The 24,779-nt window shown below is 43.0% G+C and overlaps 2 protein-coding genes across 3 annotated transcripts; one reads left to right on the forward strand and one right to left on the reverse strand.

Annotated features, from left to right (window-relative positions):
- Positions 1 to 371: 371 nt before the first annotated feature.
- PAK1IP1 (PAK1 interacting protein 1) lies at positions 372 to 11,186 on the reverse strand. Of its 2 annotated transcripts, XM_025999375.2 has the most exons (11): positions 10,309 to 10,421; positions 9,089 to 9,227; positions 7,736 to 7,901; positions 5,659 to 5,779; positions 5,508 to 5,582; positions 4,981 to 5,033; positions 4,279 to 4,424; positions 4,087 to 4,184; positions 1,987 to 2,086; positions 1,049 to 1,172; positions 372 to 900 (listed from the first exon to the last, which is right to left on the reverse strand). In XM_025999375.2, exons 3-11 carry the CDS (start codon positions 7,776 to 7,778, stop codon positions 695 to 697), a joined length of 966 nt encoding a protein of 321 aa, XP_025855160.1. In that variant the 5' UTR covers positions 7,779 to 7,901; positions 9,089 to 9,227; positions 10,309 to 10,421; the 3' UTR covers positions 372 to 694. The 2 variants fall into 2 exon arrangements, with proteins under 2 accessions (XP_025855160.1, XP_025855159.1); XM_025999374.2 differs by lacking the exon at positions 9,089 to 9,227 and having other exon boundaries at positions 10,309 to 11,186.
- On the forward strand, positions 10,444 to 23,862 carry C12H6orf52 (chromosome 12 C6orf52 homolog). Its single transcript, XM_025999226.2, has 5 exons — positions 10,444 to 10,724; positions 11,227 to 11,322; positions 15,792 to 15,879; positions 19,821 to 19,866; positions 23,583 to 23,862. The coding sequence occupies exons 1-5, from the start codon at positions 10,444 to 10,446 to the stop codon at positions 23,729 to 23,731; spliced, it is 660 nt and encodes a 219-aa protein (XP_025855011.2). The 3' UTR covers positions 23,732 to 23,862.
- The last annotated feature ends 917 nt before the right edge of the window (positions 23,863 to 24,779 follow it).

Genomic DNA, 24,779 nt, shown 5'->3' on the forward strand with positions numbered 1-24,779 from the left:
CACGGGAGCCCGACGTGGGATTCAATCCCGGGTCTCCAGGATCGTGCCCTGGGCCAAAGGCAGGCACCAAACCGCTGCGCCACCCAGGGATCCCTCACTAATGACTTTGGTATGCACACAGCCCCGAGTTTAAGCATATGGCTTTACACACACATATTTTATGTGTCTGTGATTTTTAAGTTTGTCTTAATACGTCTCCTGGTATGAAAATCTTTTTATACCTTTGTTACCAGAATGAATAAAATCTGCACTGAAATTACTAGAACCATAGCCATAGAATAAGGCAGCTTTATCATTCTTCCCCCATTTAGGAGAAAAACCTAAAAAACCACTCTAACCCATCTTTGGTAAAGAATGTGTTCAAAACTGTGTATGTTTTAAACCAAAGCATTTTGAGAAAGATCTTTATTTGCTTTACACAACAACAAAAATTATATATTACACATTAACATAGTATATTTATCACCATGGTCTATAATTCATAAAATGCTGTCTACCAAAAATAGTTTTACCATTGTTAAAAAAAAAATAATAAACACTTAAAAGTTTTTTTTTTTTTAAGCTGTACATTTTCTTCAAAAGAAGAAATTTCTAGCGTTTACACGGGAGGGGTGGGGGGACGGACACATTTGAAACCAATGATTCCATCTAAGAAATTTTTCTCATAGGAGAAATGTGAGATTCACACTATCATTTATGTTTTCTTCTTTTTTCTCTTCTTTTTTTCCAACATTTCTACCATTTTCCTCTTCTTTGTTGACACCACGGTATTTCCTTTTGTTGGCTTATTACTGTCACCAGTTAAACCACATTTCTTTGCATTAGATTTGGACTGCCTTTCTTCTTCCTGTACTACATCGCCAGCTTCCCTTTTGTTGATTTTGGACTGCTCTTTACTTACTAAAACACAAGAAACAGTGCATTTAAAGACTGCTTTTCCCCTCTTGAAATAAACACAGGTTGGCAAGAAAATAAGATTATCTGAATCTCCTCCACTTCAACAATTCAAGAGCTACAATTTTTTTTAAAAATCATCCCTTTCACTTACCAGGAGAAGGCTCTGCAGCTGAAGGGAGGCTTTCCGGTGTGTCTGTCACTCTGTCTAGCCATACTCCAAGACATGTCAGCCTGGCATTAGTTTTTACTTCACAGAGTAAAGATGGGGGAACTGTCTAAAACAGAAGAAATAAAAATTCATGATAATATAGGGGAATTTTAAATGATTTTTCTTTTTCCATAATCAAGTTAACTTATTTAACATTTTATTTTTTGAAATAATCTCTAAACCCAACATGAGGCTCACACTTAACAACCCCAAGATCAGGAGCCATATATATTCTTTCAACTGAGCCAGCCGGTTGGAAGGTTTTTAATTTAAAAGTTATAGTATTTTTCTTCAGAAAAAAAATATGCTATTTAGAAGAAATCTATCCGGATTCATTTTTGGTTTGACTATGTCCCTCATGCCCTCACAGAGCATGTTTCTGAATATTCAAAAACTGTAAATTCATTAAGAAAAGGACCATGTCTTTTATTTATTTCTAGGTTTAACACAAAACCCTGCAACCACTTAACACACCACATTTACAGAATGTGTTTATAAGAGAATTAAGAATAATAAATGAAGAGGGTCTGTGAGAGCAAGGCTACTGAAGAGAATTTAAGTTGGTTCCATTATCAATCAGTAATTTTCAAATTTTTAATAACGGCCTTATTTTTATTTAACAAAATCTTACAGAGAACATCATTATACAAATGGAAGTAGCACTTCTCTGAAAAAGGAGGTCTGGCACCTTGCCAGCTCAGACTCACCAATACCAACCCCAAGATAGCTCCTGGAACCCTAACTTTAAAACTATGAATATCAAGCATGCATGGAAGAGATTTTAAAGACTTTTGCCTTGAAAAATAGTCCACCTCCCTGAACTCAAGCAGTACTGATAATAACACTTGCATTAAAGTAGTATATGGTACTAAGACACTGACCTTATCCTGCTTAAGTTTCCACATTTTGATGAAACCATCACTGGATGCTGTAACAATAATGTGATGCTCTGGATCTTCAAAGCTGAATATGTCTTTTACCCTAGGATAGAAATATTAACACCATAAAAGATCCTTTCTCCCACATAGTATGATATTGTCATAAAGAGTCTATGTACACAGTCTCTCAATTTTTCAATTCCAAGTGCTTCCAAACTGTGCAAGGGACAGTGATAAAATCTGACTATGCTTCACATCCTATGAGTCAATGAGTCCTTTTCAGGGACCAAATCCCAAGATAAAATGGACTGTTAACAATATCTTAAGAAAAAGTTGAAAAGAAGATTATGATAACTATAATCAGGTTATCATAAAGGAAATAGATACTTAAGTCCCTCACGTGAAGAGACTCCCAAGCTCAGGATGAAGAGACAAGCAAGGCAACAGATAAACCATGGCTTCCTCCTACACATCCATTTCTCTCACGTCCAGGGCCATCACCCCTTGTCTAAGCCACTACTGTTATTCTTCTGGATTACCGAGTAGACCACTGGTCTCTCTGCTTCCATTTTTGCTAACAATATTTTAAAATTATGAATCAGTCATGTTACTCCCAGGCTTAAAATCCTACAAAACTCAGATCTTTTAAAAAATAACACAAGAGAGGAGGAAGGGGCTAGAGATTATATATATAGCAAGTCTGGCCATAAACTGACAACTGCTGATGCTAAGTGGTAGGGTCTATGGGGATTGTTTCCTTAAACTAGTCTGTCTGCCTTTAAGTTCTTCCATAGTAAGAAATAAACAAAACAAAATCTATAAGGTTCTTAATATAAAATCTAAACTCCCCAAAGCTCTTATATAAAATCTAAACTCTACAAAGCCATGCACTGTTTGGCTCACTCTGATCTAGTCACAAAGCTCCATTATCCATTCCTAAAATACACCCAGCTCTTTCCTTCCTCTGTCCCACTGTGCCTGCAGTTCTCTCCTCTCTCTAGAAACAGGTCCCTTTTCATCTGTAGAGTCCTACCCCTTCCCTTCCCCGGTCATACTAAGTTACTGCTGGTATTCTTAAGGCACATTTTTCTATTTCTTTCCAGTTAGAATTATCTGCTTACTCTTTTATCATCTTTAGCTCCTCTATAAGAGCCACAAAAGCAAGCTCTTGTCTTTTTTGTTCATAATTAAATACTTAGTGCAGTTCTTAATGGATGCTCATGAATACCTGTTAAATCAATGTGAATGAATGGCCAAATATCTTAAGTGCTATTTTTTTTTTTAAAGATCGGATTTAAGTGTTATCTTAAGCGTTCTATTGTTATTAGTACATTTGAAATGCCCTTGAATGAACACTTCCCAATACAGGGAAAAACCAGGGCCTGTACACGGACTGTAGTATTCAAAGTACTTACAAAGACAGTTCTTAAAAACTTATTTAGAAAATAAAAACTAGGACTAAATTTAAGATACTGAAGAACATGCAAATGAAGCACATTAAAGTACAACTGTTCATTATCACCTTTTCCAAAATAGTAGGAAAAAAAGAGGCAGATAGATCTGGGTTTGGATCACAGTTCCATCACCCAACAGTAATCTTGGCCAAGTCACTTATAACTGTTTACTGTGAGAATCAGTGTCTATCCCCTAGAAATACAGCAAGCAGTAACAGGTAAGAAAGACTGGCACAAAACAGAAGTCAATACTGTCTCCTATCTCTCCTGTAGGAAAAAACCAATACTGTACAAAGGGAGAAGAAGTGGGCGATGGGAATAAGTAAAAGAGAGGTCCTGGCAAAGCTCAACATTGTTTAATTTTTTTGTTCCTCTTCAAATATGGTTGATTTCAAGCCCCAAGATTAATAATATTACTGGAAAAATATCTTGTGCAAATCACTAGCCCTGATACCAATATCCCCACTTTTGTACAACTTAAGGCCAAGAAGACAATTCCACCATCCTCTCCCCAAAAATATTTATGTAGAAATGTCTATCTCTGCAGTTGTTCATGAGAAAACATGGACACTGTTTTATGAAAATACTGCCTACATTAACACAATGAAAACTACACATAGATGCACATAGAGACTGGCAAAGAAAATACCTGTTTTCATGAGCTTTAAATTCACAGACACACGTTAGTGAATCACAGTCAAAAAACCTTACAACTTCTTCATCTCCAGCCACTGCAAGGACAGACTCCTAGAAGAGGGAAAAAGAATATCCAGAATGTCATCAACAAGTCCAACCATCACCATATACACTAAGATCCCACCACTGATTTCTGGTCACTTACTGAAAGAAATGTAACAGAAGATATTCTCTTTTCATTTGTGATGGTGCCACTAACAGATGCAGTGTCTAGCTGATAGACATTTATTTTATTCAGGATGACAACTATGTATCTCTCTCCTCTTGGGGACCATTCAACTATGTGAGCATCTGTAAGTTAAAAACACTAAGCTTTTTTAGTTCATAAACAAGAAAAAGAAATGATCAGAGTAATTATAAAAAGAGTAAATGATCGCACTGTGCATTTTCACATCCACTATCCCTTCACAACAAACTTCGGTACATATTTTACAAGTTAAGTTTTAGAAAATGAACTGGATTCAAAGAATCATTAAGTCATAGACCTGGTAGGTGACAGTTATGACGAGAATTCCCATCTAAAATGGGAAAGGAAAGGGGAGCACCTGGGTGGCTCAGTCGGTTAAGCATCTGCTTTCGGCTCAGCTCCTGGGATCGAGTCCCACATCAGGCTCCCCTGAGTCTGCTTCTCCCTCTCCCTGCTGCGTGTACAGACTCTCTCTCTCAAATAAATAAAAATCTTTAAGACAGATAGAAAAATAAATAAAATGGGAAAGGAAAGTAACCTAAATTATTGCCCCAGGAGGTAACCACCTCCTATTTTATTAGGGAAATAAAAGTGTATGTGGATGTACATACACTCATATTCCATGAAGTTATAAAAAACATTCCAAATAAAAGTACTCACTCTGTTTTATATTTTTTATGAATGCTGATCTTCCTTCCACAAGATTCCATGTTCTGCAAAATAAGAAGCTCACTTACGGATCACTTACACTGGGCGTAAAGGTAAGCATAATGAAGACTTACTCAAACAACTGACTACAGAGGAAGCTAATTAGAACATGTTTCTTACAGCAACACTGGAAATATTTACTATCAAGCAGGAGTAACTCATCCATTCCCATACTCTCTAATATATTTAAAATGTTTAATGTATTTTCAAAAGATTTTGCCTCCTAAAACATTTGTTTTTAGGACCACCCTCCTCTTCACAGCTTACTATAGGGATATACTATGTACGAGTGAACACAGAGCCTGTCATTTTTTTCTCTACCGTTGTGAAAAGGTTCAATACCTTTCCGTAGCTGATGGCAATGAGACAAGACAGAAAACGAATCTATTATACTAAAATATACCGATGGTAGCTTCCTGTTGTCCTTGGAGAACAAAGACCACAACTCGGAAAAGATGCTCTCGGCATTAACGACTCACCTTAACGTCTTATCTGTACCCACAGATAGGGCCAACTTGCCAGACGGGTGAATAGAAAGGAAGGTCACGTGTCCTCTAAAAGGAAACCAACAGTTAGACCCCAATTTCACTAGCACCTAGAGACCACCAGTGGGGAAGGGGCCTGACTCACTTGTGAGCTTTAATCGACTTCAGGCACTCCCACTTCTTTGCATCCCACACACAAATGAGTCCATCTTCTGCCCCACTGATTAAGTGCCTGTTGCCGTAGAATTTCAGGCAAGTTATTGTGCCTGTGGAAAAACCAAGACAGGCAGACTTAATGTTCATTTTGAATGCAAACTCCATTTCTGGTTTGAAGGCTACACTGTGGTAAAAGTAAAACATCTAACGTCTTAATATTACTGAAATATATACCTTAAAGTCTTAGGTGAATAAATTTCTTTTACAAAAACAAACAGGCAAGAGCTCCACAAGGAATAAAGAAAAATAGGAACTGTACTTCATCCCCATCCTAGCTCCTTCTCAGTCAGTCCTTTTCCAACTGTGGAACACCTTGCCAGTGGCTTCAGGCAGACCAGGTCTAACTATTTCTTCCACACCAAGGGGGAGAGAAGACTTTCTTGTGTGAACTGGGACTGGATGAGACAGAATGGAAAAAGAACGCATGTTGAATTCAATCAAAGCCTTGCTTCTGTTGAAAAGGGAAACGCTTGTCAAAGTAGCTAAGGACCTAAGACAGACACTGACTACTCCAAATTCACTGCTAGAACCAATGCATGGCAGTCTCATCTGGCTTTAATTACAGGAAGCCAACATGACGGAGTGTCCCCAAGCTAAGGGCACGTCTAACTGGGGCTACGATTTTCAGTTCTTCCTTTCCATTGCCCCTTTCCTGGAACACGTGTTAAGCCTCCATTCTTTGTCCCTGGGGAAATACAGTAAAAACAGCATGAAGTTCAATATTGAAAAAAACACACCTATTCGGCCTACTAGTTGATCCTACCACTACCCTGGACAACTTCACCAGCGCCGAGGAAAACCCGGGCATGACGCGAGCATTACCAACCCCGGACCTCCTCAACTCCAGTGGCCTCACCTCCCTCTCTGGTTCAGTCCCTGATGCGTACACTCTGGGACATAGTTACCACCTAGAGCTGCTTGCACATCACAACCCGTGAACTCTTACGAACCTCATCCCTGCCCACAACCTCATCTCTCACCAACCCTACCAGGCCCCCCTTCACTCACAGTTTACCTGCTTTTTCGTTTCAGAGATCTATAGACCATTCATAGACGCCCCCCCACCCCGCCCACCTTCTGTAGCCCAACAATCTCTTTCACCCAAAATCCTGAATTCCTTTGTAAATCAAGCCTCCTACCACACACACCAAGTACTTTTCTGCTCCCTACAAAAATGTCTGAGCTTAATGCAAACGGATGTTACTCGATTCATAGCCTCCAGCTTCAACAGAGAAGACTCTCATCAGTCTTCTGCTTGCTCTTGCTCAGCATCTCTCTCACATCCTGGGTGCCAGCACGTCGTCAAGCCCGCAGGGCCCCTCCCTCCCTCCTATTCAATCCCTAACCTCCTCTTCTCAAGGGCCACCCAGGACCTGGCCCATCTACTTCTCCAGTCACCCCAACCTCCACCTTCTCATCATACATATTCACTTGCACACAACGGTTAAAAACATGGGCTCTAGACCTAGGTTTGAGTTCTAGTTCTATTATTTTGTGACTATTGGCAAAGTCAAGTTAACATCTTTGAATCTCAGTTTTCTCCTCTTTAATCTGAAGCTGTAACAGTAGCTTCTTGGCACACTGCTAGGCACGTGGTACTCCCTCAACCAAGTCAGCTATCAACATGAGGCTGCTACCGTGCTCCTGTGCTCCTCTGCTTCCTGCTCTGCCCAGAATGCCCTTCTCCTGCCAGGCTAACTGGTACTTTTAAGGCAATTCAATCAGATGTCATTTGGGGGAAGTTTTCATTGAAAAGCTGATTCCTCTCACTCCCCCCCAGAGTGAGTTAAGTGCGTTCCTTCTCTCCCCCAATATGGACTGTGAAGAACTTAAGGATAAAAACAAAAACAAAATAAAACAAAACAAAAAACCCACATTTTTTTTCATTTCTGTATTTCCTAGCACAGACCATGCTACATCCTAGACACCTAATCAATCATTCAAATAAAGTCAAATTGTAAAGTAATAATGCCTCAACATTATCTTATAGGATCTAATATTCTTACCATTGTGATGCACTAAAGCCCCATGGTCTATCTTCTTTTTCATGTCATATATGTGAATTGTTTCATCTTTGCTCCCAGTGACCACAAAACGACTATTTACAGCCACTGCTGACAAGGAGGCAGTGTGGGCATGGTGAGTGAAGTCAGCCACAGCAGTCCATTTTTGCTGAAGAGTAAAACACACAATCAATGTCACAATCATATCATAGTTCTGAATTCCTTTGTAAATCAAGACTCCTACTGCACACACCAAGTACCTTTTTGCTCCCTACAAAAATGTCTGCAGCTTAATGCAAACGGATGTTACTCGAAACACCTAAGTGGTTCCACGATCCATGAAAACGACCAGTAGATACTTACAAAAGGAGAAGAAAAGTATGCAATGATAGTAGATTAAGAAAAACAAAGAACCTGAGAAATACGGCAGGCAGCAAGGAAATGGGAAGGCAATGCTGGGTATCCTGACTCCAAAACAATTATGGAGACAGGGCTACTTTAAGGTCCTAGCCAAACCCTTAACTGCTTAATATATTTATTTACATTGAGGCTTGGATACCATTCATTCATTCAAATGTTCAGATTTTGATTTGAATTTACTCAAATACTAAATGAATACTATGTGCCTGACACTATTTTAGACGGTTGATATATAGCAGTAAACGATGTCCTAATTATAACAGAACTGCCATCCCTGGAGGAAAGACAGACAGTAAACAAATACGATGCCACATACAGAGGAGTATAATGACAAGTCTTACAAAGAAAAATAAACAGGATAAAGATTATGCTTCCTTCCATCAGTACCAATATAAGCCCCACAGAATGACCCATGACGAAGTCTCAAGAACTCTATGCTTATGGAGATGCAACTTTTGGATTGAATAAATGAGACTGGATGAGCGCCAAGAGTGACTGGCAGCTGAAAACACATACACACACTTCAAATGGAAGAAGATGCATTAGGAAGTATTAGCCAAACAAACCAAAGAAGAAGGGAAAAAAAAAAAAATCAGACCTCTCTGAACACACTTAAGATGTGTTACAGCAAATTAATTTCTAAATACCTACAGCAACAGACATTGCTTCCAGCAACCAGGACCAAGGGAGCTCTACAATATTCCTGAGGGCAGCTATCACCATAAAAACAAACAAGAAAACCCCAAACCTTTGTGCATATTACAGAAGGAATGCTGATTATCTGAGCTGTTATCTGTCTAGGTTTAGCAGCAGTAGTGGAGAGTGTCAGGGCTTCACACTTCACACACACCTGGGGACCGGAGTCCCAGGTCTCCCGATCATCTCCTTTGTGGCCCGTAGCAGATCACCTAACCTATCTCAACTTCAGGCTCTCACCTGTAAGACAGAGTCAGCTGTACCCGCCTCGGGCTACTGCTGTGAGGACGACTAGGTGTCCGGGATAACACAGCAACTTCATTACAAAGAAAACGCAATCAATAGCACCATCTTTAGACGTTCAAGAGATGTCACCTTCCTGCCAGAAGCAGATTAATGACCAGGTAGAGAACGAAATTAACAAAAGTAATCAGTGAAATTATATACTTCCAGTTTTCTGACTTTTTTTATTTTTATTTTTTAAATTTTTATTTATTTATGATAGTCACACAGAGAGAGAGAGAGAGGCAGAGACATAGGCAAAGGGAGAAGCAGGCTCCATGCACCGGGAGCCCGACGTGGGATTCGATCCCGGGTCTCCAGGATCGCGCCCTGGGCCAAAGGCAGGCACTAAACCTCTGCGCCACCCAGGAATCCCCAGTTTTCTGATTAATTCAAGACTGACACTTTGACTTCGTACATAAATACTGAAAAAATAAAAATAAAAAAGGTGAGAAGCCTATTTTTTCTTAGAGGAAACAAACATGACTAGGCTAAAAATTAGACCTTATTTCTAGTCCTGGACAGGTCCTAACTACCTGTTTCACTAATGGCAATTTTACTTAACATTTCTGCTCACACAGCTGGTAAAGATAATTGTATTTTGTTGCCATTTTCTCCATGCATCTGTCCCCCCTGCTCTCCTCACGCTAGCGAGCTCTCCAGCGCGGATCCATTCCTCTGGCTTCTTCGCACCCCCTTTACCAACGAATGCCCCCCCCGGGGGGGAAGGGTCCGAAACTACTGAATAAATTGGGACACTTTTTTTTTTTTTAAACCAATGAGAGATTCATCCAGACTCAGCTCTACTATCTTGAAAAATCCCAAGACAAAACTCAATAAAAGAGCAAACTGTTCTCTCATTAAACCCTGAACACGTGAATCTGGCTGTCAACTCACAGGCGTTAAACCCTGAACCCAGGAACGCCACCTTCCTTCCTGGACCGCGCTCAGAAAGTCTGTGAAACCCAACAGACACGACCTCGTCTTATGAAATGCGCACTCTACGTTAAAAAAAAAAAAAACCTAAATTACACGAGTGGGTTCGATTCATCAATGAAGCCCTAAGAGATCAAAGTGTTTTGATTAGTGCGACGCCGTGCCCACCTCCGCCGCGTGGGAACCCGCCCGGACCCACCCGCGCACCTCCTCCCGCGGTCCCTCCGCGCTCCCCCTCTTACCTCCCGGTGCTCGCCGCCCGCGTCCGGCTCCCGGCGAATAGCGAACCCAAAAAGGACCTGCTCGTAGCAACCGGCTACCAGCTCCATTCAGCGGTGCACGTGCCCCTTCCGCGAGCCCCGCTCCGCCGACACGGAATGACGAAAGCGGACGCCAGCGCACGTGGGGGTCCTTCCTGCGCCGGCGCTCAACTTGACGTCACGAGCTCAGGGCTGCCCTTGGGGCGCCTGCCTCCGTGGAAACTGTTTCAGCGCTCGAAGATCGCGCGGAGCTTCCAAGACGGGAATAAAGAAGGACGCCGCATGAGGACGTTCTCAAGGCGAGGAGACAAAAGTTGGGAGCAAGCAGGCCGCCAGCTGGGCGGGTCTCAGGGGAGCAGGGCGGGGCAGCCTCTGCGGAAGCCCCTCATTCCCGTGACGTCATAAGGGGCGGGGCCTGCCCGGAGTGGGCGGGGTCTCTGGCGGCGTGGTGCTTTACCCCGGGAGGCGCCTGCAGATGTGGGTTGCGGGACCCGGGACGGGAATTAGGAAGGTTAGGAAATTCGGGAAAAGGAAGGTCTCCTTTTTGCGCCCGAAGCACAGAGGAGGCTCCCTCCCAGTAAGGCACAGAGGGGGCGGCCTTCGGCGTCCGCGGCTTCTAGAGCAGCGCGCGAAGTCGGGGGCCCGCCCTGCGCACCTCCCTTCCAGCTGGTCTGGCTGCGCGGACTGTGCGGTCCCTGCGGCCGGCGTCGCCCCACCACCCGGAGGGGGGGCCGGGGCGCCTGACCCGAAGGGTGCAAGGAGGGGCCGCTCGAGGGCGCCTGACCCGAAGGGTGCAAGGAGGGGCCGCTCGAGCACGCCGCCTCGGTGAACGTGCCGGAGGGACTCTCACCCCCAGCCCCGAGATCGTGAAAACAGAAGTTGCCTTAATTGACGTTTGAGAGCTCCCCGCAGGGTATGGAGATGCAGAGGTCTGTTAGACGGGACGGCTTTGCACACGCCTGACGGAGCACCTCCGGGAGCGTCAGCATCTCGCAGGTGCTACGGCAGCGGGGTTCCCACGTGGGAGGGGCGCGGCTCGTCGGCGCCGCTTCGTCAACCCCGGTGGAGCGCTGAGCTGACAGCGCCTTCACCCCCCGCCCCTTTTTTGTAGGATTTTATTTATTTAATCAGGAGAGAGAGAGGCAGAGACACGGGCAGAGGGAGAAGCAGGCTCCCTGCAGGGAGCTCGATGCAGGACTCCCCGAGACCCCGGGGTCACACCCTGAGCCCAAGGCAGACGTTCAACTGCTGAGCCACCCAGGGATCCCCTCTTTTTTTTTTTTTTTAAGATTTTATTTATATATTCATGAGAGACACACAGAGAGAGGCAGAGACACAAGCAGAGGGAGAAGCAGGCTCCCTGCAGGGAGCTCGATGCAGGACTCGATCCCAGGACCCCGGGGTCACGCCCTGAGCCCAAGGCAGATGCACAACCACTGAGCCACCCAGGGGGCCCCGGATCTGTTTATTTAAAAGCAAAAGTAATAGTCTCTCATCCAAAAAGAGAAAAAAAAAAATCTTTGAATGAACCTATGTTTCAAGATCTTTCCTGTGTTCTGTCTGTGGAAAAGCCCCTGGTGCTCTTTAGCCTAGGGAGATCTCAGCTATCCTATGATAGGAATTACTACTCATTCAGTAGGTTTTTTTGAAGTTACCTTTAACCTAGCCCTGTAACGGGGTATTTACTATATATTACCAGGTTATCAGTTTTTCTTGCTTACGTATTTGTCGCATCTTAAAGAAGAACACTATGGCTGGAAAAAGTCTTTTTTTTTTCCAACTAGGAATCTTTTAGAATATGGCTGGTTCTAGAATGAAAACCGTAGTGTAAACAACATGGACATAACTCAAAGTGGTGTAGTCATTTTTTTTTTTAACTGTCAGAAATGACTGGAACCCATTAGCTGGGAAAAACCGTAAAGAGCATTTATTTATCCAGGTGATCCCAATCCGAGAGAGTTTATGGCTAAGTCCTGGCGGCTTTAAATACCCTGAAATTCTACGTAAAGTTGTGTATGTACATTTTTGGAGGAGAGCATTGATAAAAGTTCACTCCATTTTCAAAAGGATTGGTGCCGCTACAATTAAAATGTACTAATGCAGTATGAGGTTATGAATGTGAAATGAGTCTAGAAAAATAACTCAAAACCACACAGCTAAGTAACAGCCCCCCACCCCACCCCCCGTCAGACCCTAGCGCTGCTGCTTTTCTACATTTCCTTGGGCACAAACTTTCACAAAGAAGGACAAAGCAGTTTTTCACTGTCTAAGGGAAAACAATGCAAAATTACATACTTGTTCAACTGGATCCAAACTGAGCATACTTCCTGCAAACCTATTCTCTTTCCAAACACAGGATGCAAAAAAAAAAAAAAAAAGCCATTTAATCTCATTCTTGTGAAAACTGCAGTTGCCAAGAAACCACCAACTGTTAAGAGTTCATTAACGCTCAAGCAAAACAGGACTTTTTGTTTTGCTTTTTAAATTATTGATTGAAAAGCTTTTTACACTTGAGCCACGCATTGATTTATTCATTCATTCAACAAATGTTTATTGAGTGCCTGGCTTTGTTTGGTTTGCTAAAGAAAACAACAACCAGTTTTTTTTTGGGGGGGGAGCAGAGGGGCAGCAGTTGGTCAGGTGGATATGCTGGGCTCAAAGCAGAATATAGCATAGAAAAGTCAGCTGTGTTAGAAATATGAGAGTCTAATATTCCTGCTATTACCCTTTTTTCTCACTGGCAGGTAGCAAGTCTTAACTTTAAGGGCTACAGAGGTGCATGTGCACATCCCCAGAGTACTTTGGTCTCCTTTGCACATAGAGCTAAGGGAAGCTGAGAGTGAGCTACTTCCCCTGGACACTGGCCAGTTGTTGGCCCTGGTATAAATTTGCTTCACCTGCTTCATGGGGATAATGCAGGCGAAACATCAGAAGTTGGCATTTGGAGCTTTTAGAGAGCAAAACAATATTTGTGAACCCTTCCTTGTCACCATCATCAACAAAGCCCTGAAGGTCCATCTTCTTTGAAGTTTTGCTCATGGCCCTCTGTACCCAGCTCCTGCCATCACGCTGGGTGATTTCCACATGCAACATTGACTTCTCCCTTCCTCAACCTCCTTACCACCTTATATTAACATTTAGCTTCTACTTTCTGACCACAACTTTACCTCTCACCCATTCAAAGCAAAAATTCTGATTTTTCCTCTTATAAAAGTACAGCTCTAAAATGAGAGAAGGAACAAGAAGGAACAAAAAAAATTATTGTATGTTTTATTTGATGGCTAAGCTGCTATAGTAGTTAGGAATTGTGTTTAACTTCATACAGTAACCTAAAACAGCTGTGGCTTAAACAAGACATTTATCTCTTAAGAGAAATCTGGAGGTAGCCCGTGTAGTGCTGGTACAAGGAATCTACAGGCATCAGGGACCCAGACCCGTTTTCTCTTTCAGATCCTACATTCTTGTGCAGGACTTCCTCCGTGATGTCACAGGCCAAAATAATGCTGAGGTTGGGCTCCAGCCATCATATCTATCATCTCAGCACTATGCCCCGGGGAAAGGGTGGAGGACAATAGGAATAAGCCTCCTTCCAGCCAAACCAACTCCCTTGGCCCACACAGCTTTACTGAATCCCTTTATAATAGGTTTTTTTTTTTTTTAAGGTTTTATTTATTTGACAGAAAGCACAAGTAGGGGGAGAAGGAGAAGCAGACTCCCAACTGAGCAGGGAGCCCACTGTGGGGCTCCATCCCAGGACCCAGAGATCATGACCTGAGCTGGACCACCCAGGTGCCCCCCGTTATAACAGTTCTGTTTCCATCTTACTGGCCAGATTTTGGCCAGCTGGACTCATGTACCCGGGAGAGCTAGGAAATGTCTTTTAGCGAGGCCTATCTCTGCCTCCGAATAAAATCAGGGTTTCGTGTTATTGAGGAAGAAAAAGACACAATAGTGGGTGGCCGCCTAGCAATGTGTTCCACAGCTGCTCATCAATAACATCTCCCAGGAAGAATGGGGAAATCTGGAGTAGAGGCTCCACTCTATCCCCCTGCTTTGTGTAAGTAGGCGATCGGTAAATAATGGGGGAATGAATGATTTGATTTCCTGATTACTGTTTTTTACATTGCAGGTAAATATAGACTGCCTCAGACACGGATAAGCTGCAGGAAAATGGCCAGACCCAAAGGGCCCCTATTTGGATTCCAAAGTTACCTTCTTACATTTGACACTTTGTGAGGCTTGCTACTTAGGTAGAGCCTGAGCCAGGTCTAGAATCCAAATCTATTGAATCAGGACCTACATTTTAAACAACGCGCCCAAGTGATTCATATGCACATTGAAATTTGGGAAGGCATGCCTTCTTGTGTTTTTAAAAATACTGAACTACGGAAATGTTTCTTTAAAATGTTTTCCTGTACGGGCCTTAAGGGGGTAGGTGAGGCAGGTGTGTGTGCGCGCATGTGTTTTCCTTCTACAACTCTTTCCACCAGTTGGGCAGGATAATAATTTCAACCTGCAGACACTATTAAAAAAAAAAAAAGGCCCACTGATAGCTAGTTCCAATAGTTGGAAGATAACTGAGGAGGGAAACACCAATTTGTGGTTTTGTCTTAAGGTTTTAGTTATTACGAGTGACTCAGTTACCATAGGGGGTGGGCTGCAACTCCAGTCAGTCCTTCAAGTACACTCCTCTCTGTCCCCTCACTGGCTTTTTGGCTGTTCTCCCCGTGCCAGCAGTTGGGGGAGGGGGGGCCTAGCAAGCTTAAATCCAGTTCATCACTTTGCAGAAGTCCCCCCAGGTGACCCCTGTTAGCCACCCACACCTTAGCCCCATCGTAATGAGAGTCAAGCCAGTCATTGCCTAGCAGGTGTTGCCACTAAGTGTGATTACCCTTCTCTGTTCTGGGGCAGCTGTGAAGGGTATTTGCTGGGGTGAGAGGGGGTTGGCCCCCTTAGCTGGAATTACTGAGACAGGAATAAAAACTGTGGGTACCTGGTCTCTCTGTCAAGAGAAGTAGTGAAATGGCGGGGCAGGAGAGATTTACAGGTTTTTGCATAGCTCCACAAAATAATTATTACTGGCACTGGCAAAGGTAAGCTGTTTTTTTTTCCTACTCTGAATGAAAATGGAGGCCAACTGTGCTCTAGTTCTTTTTTGTTGTTATTTCAGAGTGAGAGTTTAGTGACACTCATGCTCTGTTTCTTACGCGATTTTTGGCAGTTTACAAACTATTGCTTTGGAAGTAGGTGCTCTTAAACAGCGATCGCAGAAACCCATCCTTACTTGAGCCTCCTTGGAAAGAAGAGTCCTGGGGTTGTGAATGATTCTGCCTTGGTTGGTGACGTCATGCCTGCTGTCTCCCCTCCACTATTAGGGGGAAGCCAGTGTTCCGGCCTTGCCAGGGTTACCCCTCCGGCACCTGGTTTGAGCAACAGCACTGCAGCTACTCCCTTTCTGTCTACAGCTGTGGCTGTGCAGCAGATGGAAGTGGACGCCACCTCTCTGTGCGGGAGACCTCTGGATGCCCAGCTCAATCTCTGGTCATACCTAAGGTATCCCTCCCCAAAATGAATCCTGGATCATCCATGTGCCCAACGGGGAAGCTGCTTTTTCCCCCACCATCACACCTCCAGATGCTCTCACTCAAATCCCCGCAGCCAGGGCTTTGGTTCCCCCATTTTTATACCAGAGAGTAGCAGCTGATTTTGCAAACAACTTAAGTCCTGACTATCTTCCAAAAACAGAATCCAAGGCTGATGTAAGTCTGTGCCTGAGTTCTTGCTACTAAATTTTAGATGATCATTCAATCGATTGTATTCTGAAAATAGGACTAGAGGTAGTTGTGTTTTGTTTTGCCATAGCAGAAAACCTTAACACACTTTTAAAAGCTACTCTGATATTTTGATTACTAGAGAAAGCTATTCCTGAAATCATACAGAGGTTCTAGAATATGAGGCAAAGCTTCCCTCATCCTTCTCCTTTTCCCTTACCTCTTCCCCATCTCCTCCCCACATAGAAGAAAGCCCTGTACTAGTGCAGCTGCATCCTTTAGATTTTTTCCCTTCTAGTGTTGCTTAAATCAGCATGATTGGGCCTTATTTCTGTGTAGGGAGTTGGGGGAGGGCTTGAGCAAGAATGGACTGAGTAGTACATGCTGGTCTACTCTGTGCTTCTGCTTATAGGTTACATTAGAAGATTCCCACGCCCCCCCCCCCTTAAGTTCTCCCTTTTAATAAAGAGCTTTCTTTAAAAGTTGCCCATTTGGATGTGCTCATCCCTTATCAACCAACATTTTAAATGTTCTCAGTGCTTTAACAAACTTTTACCTACCTCCAAGTATTTGAGTGTTTTTTTTGGTTTTTTTTTTTTGTTTGTTTGTTTTTTTTTTTTTGGCTAAGAATAAATTTCTTGGAGAAGCACCTGTGTGGCTTAGTCGGTTAAGCCTCTGACTCTTGATTTCAGCTCAAGTCCTGATCTTTGGGTCCTGGGATCGAACTCCGATTTGGGCTCTGGGCTCAGCGGGGAGTCAGCTTGACCATTCTCTCTCCCTCCCAAATAAGTAAATCGTAAAATAATTCTGGAAGTGAAAGATCTGGATTAAAGGATATGAACACTTAAAATTTCAGACAGCAAATTACTCACCAAAAGCTTGCTTGGGTTTACACTTTTCATGGCTGCTGTGGGTGTGCTCGCCTCTCTAGGTTTCTGTGTGCGATCAACTACTGTGACCAGTGAGGAAGGCAATTTTGAGGGCAGATACCTTTTAAACTGTTTCTCTATATCTGTGTTCTGTGACCACATTGATGTCCTTCATCCACCTTATTTTTCTGTTGGTTGTGCTGCTTTTTTCTGACTGCTAATTTCCATACTACGTAAATATCTACATTTAGGCAAAGTGTTTTCTCTCCAATTTGTTTGGTAATGTCCTCCTTGTGGGATGGCCTGTGCCTTAAACCCAGAGTTAGATTTAATATTTAAACGCTCAGCTTTTCTTTCTCTTTCTTCTTTTTTTAAATGACTTTATTTATTTGAGATAGCACACAAGTAGAGGGGAAGAGGCAGGGGGAGCAGCAGAGAGAGGGAGAAGCAGACTCTCCACTGAGCAGGGAGCTCCATCCCAGGACCCCAGGATCATGACCTGAGCTGAAGACCGATGCTTGACCAACTGAGCTACCCAGGAGCCCAAAATCTCAGTTTTCAAAACTTGCATTTGTTGTTGCCTAAACTTTCATTTTCAGTTTCTCAAGTCTTAGTTGTGCCTTTTTCTACATAAAATATCGTGTTAGATTTCTTGGCTTTTTCTTTTAAAACCCAAATCAGGTTTTACCCTTTTAGCAGATGTTTGATATTGCATCATTTAAAAAAAAAAAAAAACTTTTGCTGCATTGTCTGAGTTTTAGACCTTTTTTTCTTCCACCACTTACCCCCCTCCCTTTTTTTTTTTTTTTTTAAGGTTTTATTTATTCATGAGAGAGGCAGAGGGAGAAGCAGGCTCCCTGCCGGGAACCCGATGTGGGACTCCATCCCAGGACCCCGGGATCATGACCTGAGCCACCCAGGTGCCCCTCTCCTTCCCTTTTGTGATCTTTTGGGAGGTGGACTGTGTGTCTTCTGGTGGTTACCTTTATCTTTAGAGAAGTCTAGGTTTGAGTATATTCTCAGACTTCACAAATGAAAGTATTTCCTGATTTCTGCCCACTTGTGAGAAAATGAAATTAACACTTGACAAAGAAATAAAAGACAGTAAGAATCAACAAAAAACAAACATAAATCACACTGTAAAAGGAAACGGCTTTTTCTCTCCTTGTCCCTCCTTTCCACTCTCTTCTCCCCATTTTTGTTGCCACCTTCTGGAATTTTTATCCCACTCTCCAGGCAAATTATTACCATAACATGCAATTTCAGGAATTATAAATATATTCTCTTCGGTGGCTGTGGTTAGCACACTTGTGCCACCTGCCTGCTTTCCTGGGAGGAGTTCTGGTTAGGAAACTGGTCAGCAGAATTCCAGATGGCAAGGCCGTGCGGTGGGCGTCTTTCGCTCACATGCCCTTGCTTTAGTCTTGCCCAAGGAAGCGTGACCTCTGCCAGATGTCACAGTTTATCGCCCGTTTCTCCCCACACAGCACACCTGTGTTCTTAGCTCTTTTCCAAGAGCTCAGCCTCCCGAGAACCCTCTGCATTTTGACATTGTGTCTTAAGATCAGAGGAAGTGGACATCTTCAAAATGATTTTCAGGTCTTTGGGCTCCCTCTGTTAGTGGAGTTTGGGACAGATGTGCTGATGAAACCCGTTACTTGCTGTTCCCTTCTTCAAGGACGACAGGCATTGCCCAGGTGCCTGCTGCATTAGAGACCATGCTCTCCAGAGAGCATCTACCCCTACCCCCTGGTAATGTAGGATCTACATTTACTAGAACACATGTCAAAAAGGATGAATGTGAAGTTTTTTGGACAATGTAAGGCCTCATTCATGCACAGATTCTGGCTCTCTTAGCCATTTCTAAGCAGGAAAAATATGCCAATGGTGAGATTACGTTTATGGTAACCATATAATTTATGTCCCAAACTAAGATCTATTTCCGAGTGAAAGGGAGGCATACTTTCAGATAGATTTATAGAAGAGCTAGGGGGTCTTTGGCTTTCAATATAATCTCATCCTTCCTAGCAAGGGAGGCTTAATTGAGTTAATTTGTACCTGGAGCTACTGGGAGGCTCTTTCTGGGTGGGTTTGTTCCTTAGAACAGCTGTACATCCTTAACAAAGATAGTTCCCAACAGGGGAACTCTATGGAGAGGAGTCATAGAAACTTATACTGTCCCAGGAGAGCCAATGGGGTCTGGATTAACTAACCAAGATTTAGGGAGTGCTTCTGGAATTCACTTCTCTGGGGCACCTAGGTGGCTCAATGGTTGAGCATCTGCCTTTGGCTCAGATCATGATCCCAAGGTCCTGGGATCAAGTCCTACTGTGGGTTCTCTGCAGGAAGCCTGCTTCTCCCTCTATGTCTCTCTCTGTTTCTTATAAATAAAATCTTTTAAAAAAGGAATTCACTTCTCTGATCAACTGCTTTACTTTTCTGTAGAGCATCTACTTAAGCCTCTGTCCTGGTCTTTAGCTGAGCCGTGGGGTGGGGGTATGACTAGAAGACTACAGGAACAATGTGCTCATGGAGAGTTTGCAGATTGCCATCTGGAAAGAAGGGCAGAGCTCCAGGTAGGGAGTTGGGCATTTAGTACATGGAGTCTGGATGCCAGGGTCCCTATGTCTAGTCCTGGTTGGGGCCCTGGGATGCCAGCTCCCAGAAGCTTCAGAGAGGCTGGAGGCCTTCGTCAGGCGTGTTCCTCCTTTATTTTCTTCGGTTGACTTCATTCAGCTATCTCATAATGATAGTCCTTTATCATGTGGACAGCTAATGTTTTCTTTAAAAGTATGTGTTGATAGTAAACATTTAGGTAAAGTTTTTTTCTAAACATCCTGATTTCTTCACATAGGAAAGCACAGCTCTGGCAGAGAAACAAGATGAAGACCCACTTGAAGGTAACAAACTCTATGTTGCCATGGTTGAAAACAAAATAACCTTTTCCAAGTTACTCATTACCCAACTGGCTAGAAGCTGTGAGTCTACCTGAAAATTCCTACGTAGGTTGTGTAAGCCGTTCTCTTCAGCTGTTAGTCTGGTTTTGGGAAATTGCTTCTGTGGAAAGTTTGAGCTAAGCCACCTCTCTCTCCCTTTTTCTTAAGATTTTATTTATTCATGAGAGGCAGAGAGAAAGGCAGGCTCCCTGTGGGGGGGCCTGATGTGGGACTTGATCCCAGAACCCTGGGGATCATACCCTGGTCTCAACCACTGAGCCACCCAGGCATCCCTGTTTGGGTCTCTCTGAAGGACTAGAAAATGGGATGTTTCCAAACACTAAGAAGACAATATGTTGTTTTTAAGATCTGCTTCATCCATAAATGTAAACTTTGGGATTAATTCTGCTTTAATTTTGATTGTTAAGGGGAGAAGTAGGAGGTGATCACTGTGGCCTTGGCTTCCTAGCTTCCCTTAGGATCATTGGTCCCTGGGTGACCACACAGGCTCCATCTGTGGTGTCAGGCAAAGTCCCTGACCCACCATAGTTCTAGATCTATTCTGAAAGAAAAACGGTGCATCTGCCCAGAGCAGGACTGTTTCTGACTATTGTCTTCGAGGAAGGGAAGGAAACATCTGGCTTGTTTTTACTTTCGTTATGAGAAAGAGAAGTAGAAGAGACAGGCAGAGGTAATACCCTTGCCTATTTCTGATCCTATGCCTGCATCCTCACAGGGCCATCTGTCATTTCCCCCACTCCTAGGGCACCCCCACCAGACCAAACCACCCACTGCCTTGTGCTTCATCAAAGGTGGGAACACCATTTTTGTAGTCGCAGTGACTAATACAAAGTCAACAAGTTAGCAGGTGCTCAATATTCAAATGAAACCAATGTTTAAAAGAAACCTGTAAATGCTATGGGGCAGTTCTAATTTTATTGAAATATGTTTGATAGATGAATAAGAGGAGGTGCCTATTTTGAGTTCTCAGGGGGATTTCATTCTGGTGAAAGCATGAGTCAAATCTCCCGGGTTTCATCAGTCCTGGAGACTGTTATAGAAATAAAAGCAAAACCTACGATAGGTGTGCTTTCTGAATGCAGGTTGCCAGGGTTCACATTTCACTTATAAGCTCTGTCATTCCAGACAAATTCATCTCCAGGGAGTCAGCATCCCCATATGAAAAATGGAATGTTAAAACCAACCTCTTCGTAGAAAGTGTGAGGACAATACCTCTAAAGTGCCTTTAAGTTTTTGACAGCATCTGGCAGGTAATAGCCTCTTCAGTGGTTAATGTAAGCTCTTCATAGAGCTGCAGCAGCTCTGTCCAGGGGAAATGACATGAAATACAAATCCACCCACATAGACGGTTTTAAATTTTCTAGTAGGCAAATTAAAAAAAAAAATAGTGAAAGGGATTATAGGGGAAAGGAGAGAAAATGAGTGGGAAATATCAGAAAGGGAGACAGAACATGAAAGACTCCTAACTCTGGGAAACGAACTGGGAGTGGTAGGGAGGTGGGTGGGGGTGACTGGGTGACGGGGACTGAGGGGGCACTTGACGGGATGAGCGCTGGGTGTTATATGTTGGCAAATCGAACTTCAATAAAAAATATATTGAAATAACATAAAGAGAAGAAATTACAGTACTTCAAATATTTTGGGTATATTAGGTTACATTTAAACATGTAATGAATATAAAAATGACAGATTTTTTAAAATGTAATACCAAGTTTTCAAAATGTGGTGTATATTGACCTCACATCTCCATTAGGATTGGCCTCATTTCAAGGCCTCATTTCACATGGCCACATCACATGTGGCTACTGTATTTGACAGCCTGGTCTCGAAGGCCTCCAGGTTTAGGGAAGATGTAATTAGTTTGTCTTTTGTAGGCTTCTTTACCACTAGGGCCAACATCACTGGAAGGGCCTAGATCATTAATCTAGGGTTCAAAGCTGACTACATTGTCTGTTTTCTAGGCCACAGATTACAGGACAGACAGTGCTCATAAGCACTGTGGCCCTGATACACCTTTGTTGCAACCAGGAACCTGCAGAGTCAGGAGCCTTTTAGCAAATGACTACTCATAACAGTGAAGGGAAGGTCATGCCCCAGGGTCCTTAAAAAAGAGGATTTCACAGGGTACCTGGGTGGCTCAGTCAGTAAAGCGTTGGACTCTCAATTTCAGCTCTAGGGTCCTGATCTCAGGGTCAGAAGATCAAGCCCTTTGTGGGTCTCTGTGCTCAGCGGGGAGTCTGCTTCTCTCCCTCTGCTCCTCCCCTGCTTGAGTGCTCTCTTTCTTTCTCAAAAGAAATAATTTAAAAAAAATTTAGAAAGTTCAGGGGGAAAAAAAAAACCCTCTAATTTTATGACCAGAAGCTCTCAAAAGAAAGGTAGTTCAAAAGGGATGGGAAGCTCTGACGAGTAAGAGTCAGACAACACGGTCATGAATGCTTCCAGTGAAGAAAGTAGGAAGTAGCTCATGTGATGAGACACATTAGGCCTCTGTGATGATCTTGGTTCTAGGGTCAGTACAGAAGGACATTAGTCAGCTCAGGCTGCTATAACAAAATGCCGCAGGCTGGGTGGCTTGAATAACAACTTTTTTTTCTCATAGTTCTAGATACTGAGAATGCCAAGATCTCAATGCCATCTGATTCAGTGCCCAGTGAGAGCTCTCTTCCTGGCTTGCAGATGGGCATCTTCTCATTATTTCCTCACCTGGTGGGGAGGAGAGAGAGCATGCCAGCACTGGAGTCCTTTTTTATAAGAACACTAATCCCATCAAACTAGGGCCCAGTCTTCATGAGCACATACCACCCTAATTCTCTCCCAAAGGCCCCATTTCCAAATACCATCAAATTGGAAGTAAATGTTTCAACATATGAATTTGGGGAGAGGGGGTACACAAACATTTAGCTCATAACTGGCACACAAATACAAGTGAATAGCATGATCCCATGTGAGTATTAGGAAGTAAAACATTACGGTCCTGAATGAGCTTGCAAACAATACAAAGGAACACAGAAAGGGCTTCTTCAGTTATATTTGGTATGAAGAGCGAGAACAAAGGATGGTATTAAAAATCTTGGAAACCCGACAACTTGGAATAAGTATATAGGTCTGAGGCTTTCAGGATAACCTAGCAGCACCTCATCATAGGATTCTAGGTTTTAGAGAAGAAAGGCCAGGCCCCCTTCTGTTTCTAAATTAGTTGCTGTGTACAGTTTGCATCACTTACATCAATCTGTTAACTAAGAAAATGAAGCAGCATGTTTATGGTTTCAAAGCCCCATCCTATGGATTTGGTATGGGCTCACTGGTGCTGCATCCACCCTGGTGCTTCTACCAGAAACTCAGGGCTAGTCTTTGAACCTCACTGTCTCTTTTGCCCCAAATTGAGTCCATTTCCAAATACTGTCCATTCATCTCCTCCATCTCTTCCACCACGGAGATGCTCGTTGAGTCTGTAGCACTGCTTTTCCAGCTTTAATTTCTATTTTCAAGTATTATTGAAAGGAAACACAATTTAAAGATTCTAACATGAAAAGCTGCAGTATGTTCCTGCTAATGTTGTTTCAAAATACTAATTGTAAGCCGTTGCTAATATGTGTCCTATAAAGCTTTTTTTTTTTTTTAAAGCTTTTTTTTTTAATATGCATTATTGGTTTCCACAGATCCAAATCTTCATTTGAACATTGAGGAACTAAACAAGGAGTTTATGGTGAAAAGTGAGGAACTCTATGACTCTCTCATGAGTTGCCACTGGCAGCCTTTGGATACAGTTCACTCTGAAATCCCGGATGAGGCCCCCAAAGAAGCATGAGGTTCATTAGGCTATCCAACTGTCATATTGATTGCCTCCTGTTTTGTTTTTGGGGGAAAAAAAAAGAAAAAGCAAATTCTCCCAGGAATGTATTGGATGCTATATGTAAATACAAATCTCCAGGACTTAAATGTGGCTGATGTGATATAAATAAACATTACCAGCACATCCATTTCTGGAAGTGTATTATATTTAGTGCCAGAAGAGGTCACATAACTATCATAGCAGAACAAGCTGGACCATAAGACATTTGAAAAACAGGTTTAATAGGAAAATTAGCCTGACCTGAACTGATGAGAGTATTAGTGGGTAGATGTGTAAATGTATAAATGGTATCGCATCATCTGGCTTGATGGGAATTAATAGAAGTTAGCAGGCTAACGATGCTTCAAGTTTTGGGCAGCTTTGTAATGAAACTAAGTTTAATGGAGCAATATAGATTATAACATGCATAAAGTGATGACATTTGATTAAGAAGGTCTAGATTAGGGGCCTGGGTTGTTCAGTCAGTTAGGCGTCTGACTCTGGGTTTCAGCTCAGGTCATGATCTCAGGGTCGGAGATCCAGCCCCATGTCTGGTCTGCACTCAGAGAATTTCAAGCAGACTCTGCTCTCCTTCTCCCACTGCCCTGACTCACTTTCTCTCCCAAATCTTTAAAAAAGTCTTTAAAAAAAAAAGGGGGGGGTGTCTAGATTTAGAATAAGAGAACAGAGTGAAAGATCAGATGAAAGCATCAGCGTAAATGTATATGTTGAAAAGGCTCCTGCCCTGTTGCTGGAATAGTTCATGCTGCCTCTGACATCCTTCTGCTTATCACTCGTAGTCTTACGAAAGGATAAACATCCAGCTTACGCATGACGATGTCTTCACATCCTCTACTGCCAAATGGGATGAGGGTAACATGGGAGGTAGCAAATGCTGGGTTTTGGAGCAGAGAACGCAAGAATGACCTGAAACCTCTGTTGGAGATCAACAATTCTTCAGAATTTTCAGGTTAATGATGATGGGGACAAAGTCTAGTGTGAGCAGAGAAGACTTTTCTCATGA

This window comes from Vulpes vulpes, chromosome 12 (assembly GCF_048418805.1).
Source record: "Vulpes vulpes isolate BD-2025 chromosome 12, VulVul3, whole genome shotgun sequence".
NCBI lineage: Eukaryota > Metazoa > Chordata > Mammalia > Carnivora > Canidae > Vulpes > Vulpes vulpes.

What these genes read in the sequence shown, in the direction of transcription:
- PAK1IP1 (XM_025999374.2), bottom strand. Translation starts at nt 10,395, where the DNA reads ATGGAGCTGGTAGCCGGTTGCTACGAGCAGGTCCTTTTTGGGTTCGCT. An exon ending in TTTAAAGCTCATGAAAACAG is followed by an intron (nt 2,087 to 4,086) that starts GTATTTTCTTTG and finishes TTTCTATCCTAG; the next exon opens with GGTAAAAGACATATTCAGCT. An exon ending in AGCTGCAGAGCCTTCTCCTG is followed by an intron (nt 901 to 1,048) that starts GTAAGTGAAAGG and finishes CTTGTGTTTTAG; the next exon opens with TAAGTAAAGAGCAGTCCAAA.
- C12H6orf52 (XM_025999226.2), top strand. Translation starts at nt 10,444, where the DNA reads ATGACGAAAGCGGACGCCAGCGCACGTGGGGGTCCTTCCTGCGCCGGC. An exon ending in AATCTCTGGTCATACCTAAG is followed by an intron (nt 15,880 to 19,820) that starts GTATCCCTCCCC and finishes TTCTTCACATAG; the next exon opens with GAAAGCACAGCTCTGGCAGA. An exon ending in AGATGAAGACCCACTTGAAG is followed by an intron (nt 19,867 to 23,582) that starts GTAACAAACTCT and finishes TGGTTTCCACAG; the next exon opens with ATCCAAATCTTCATTTGAAC.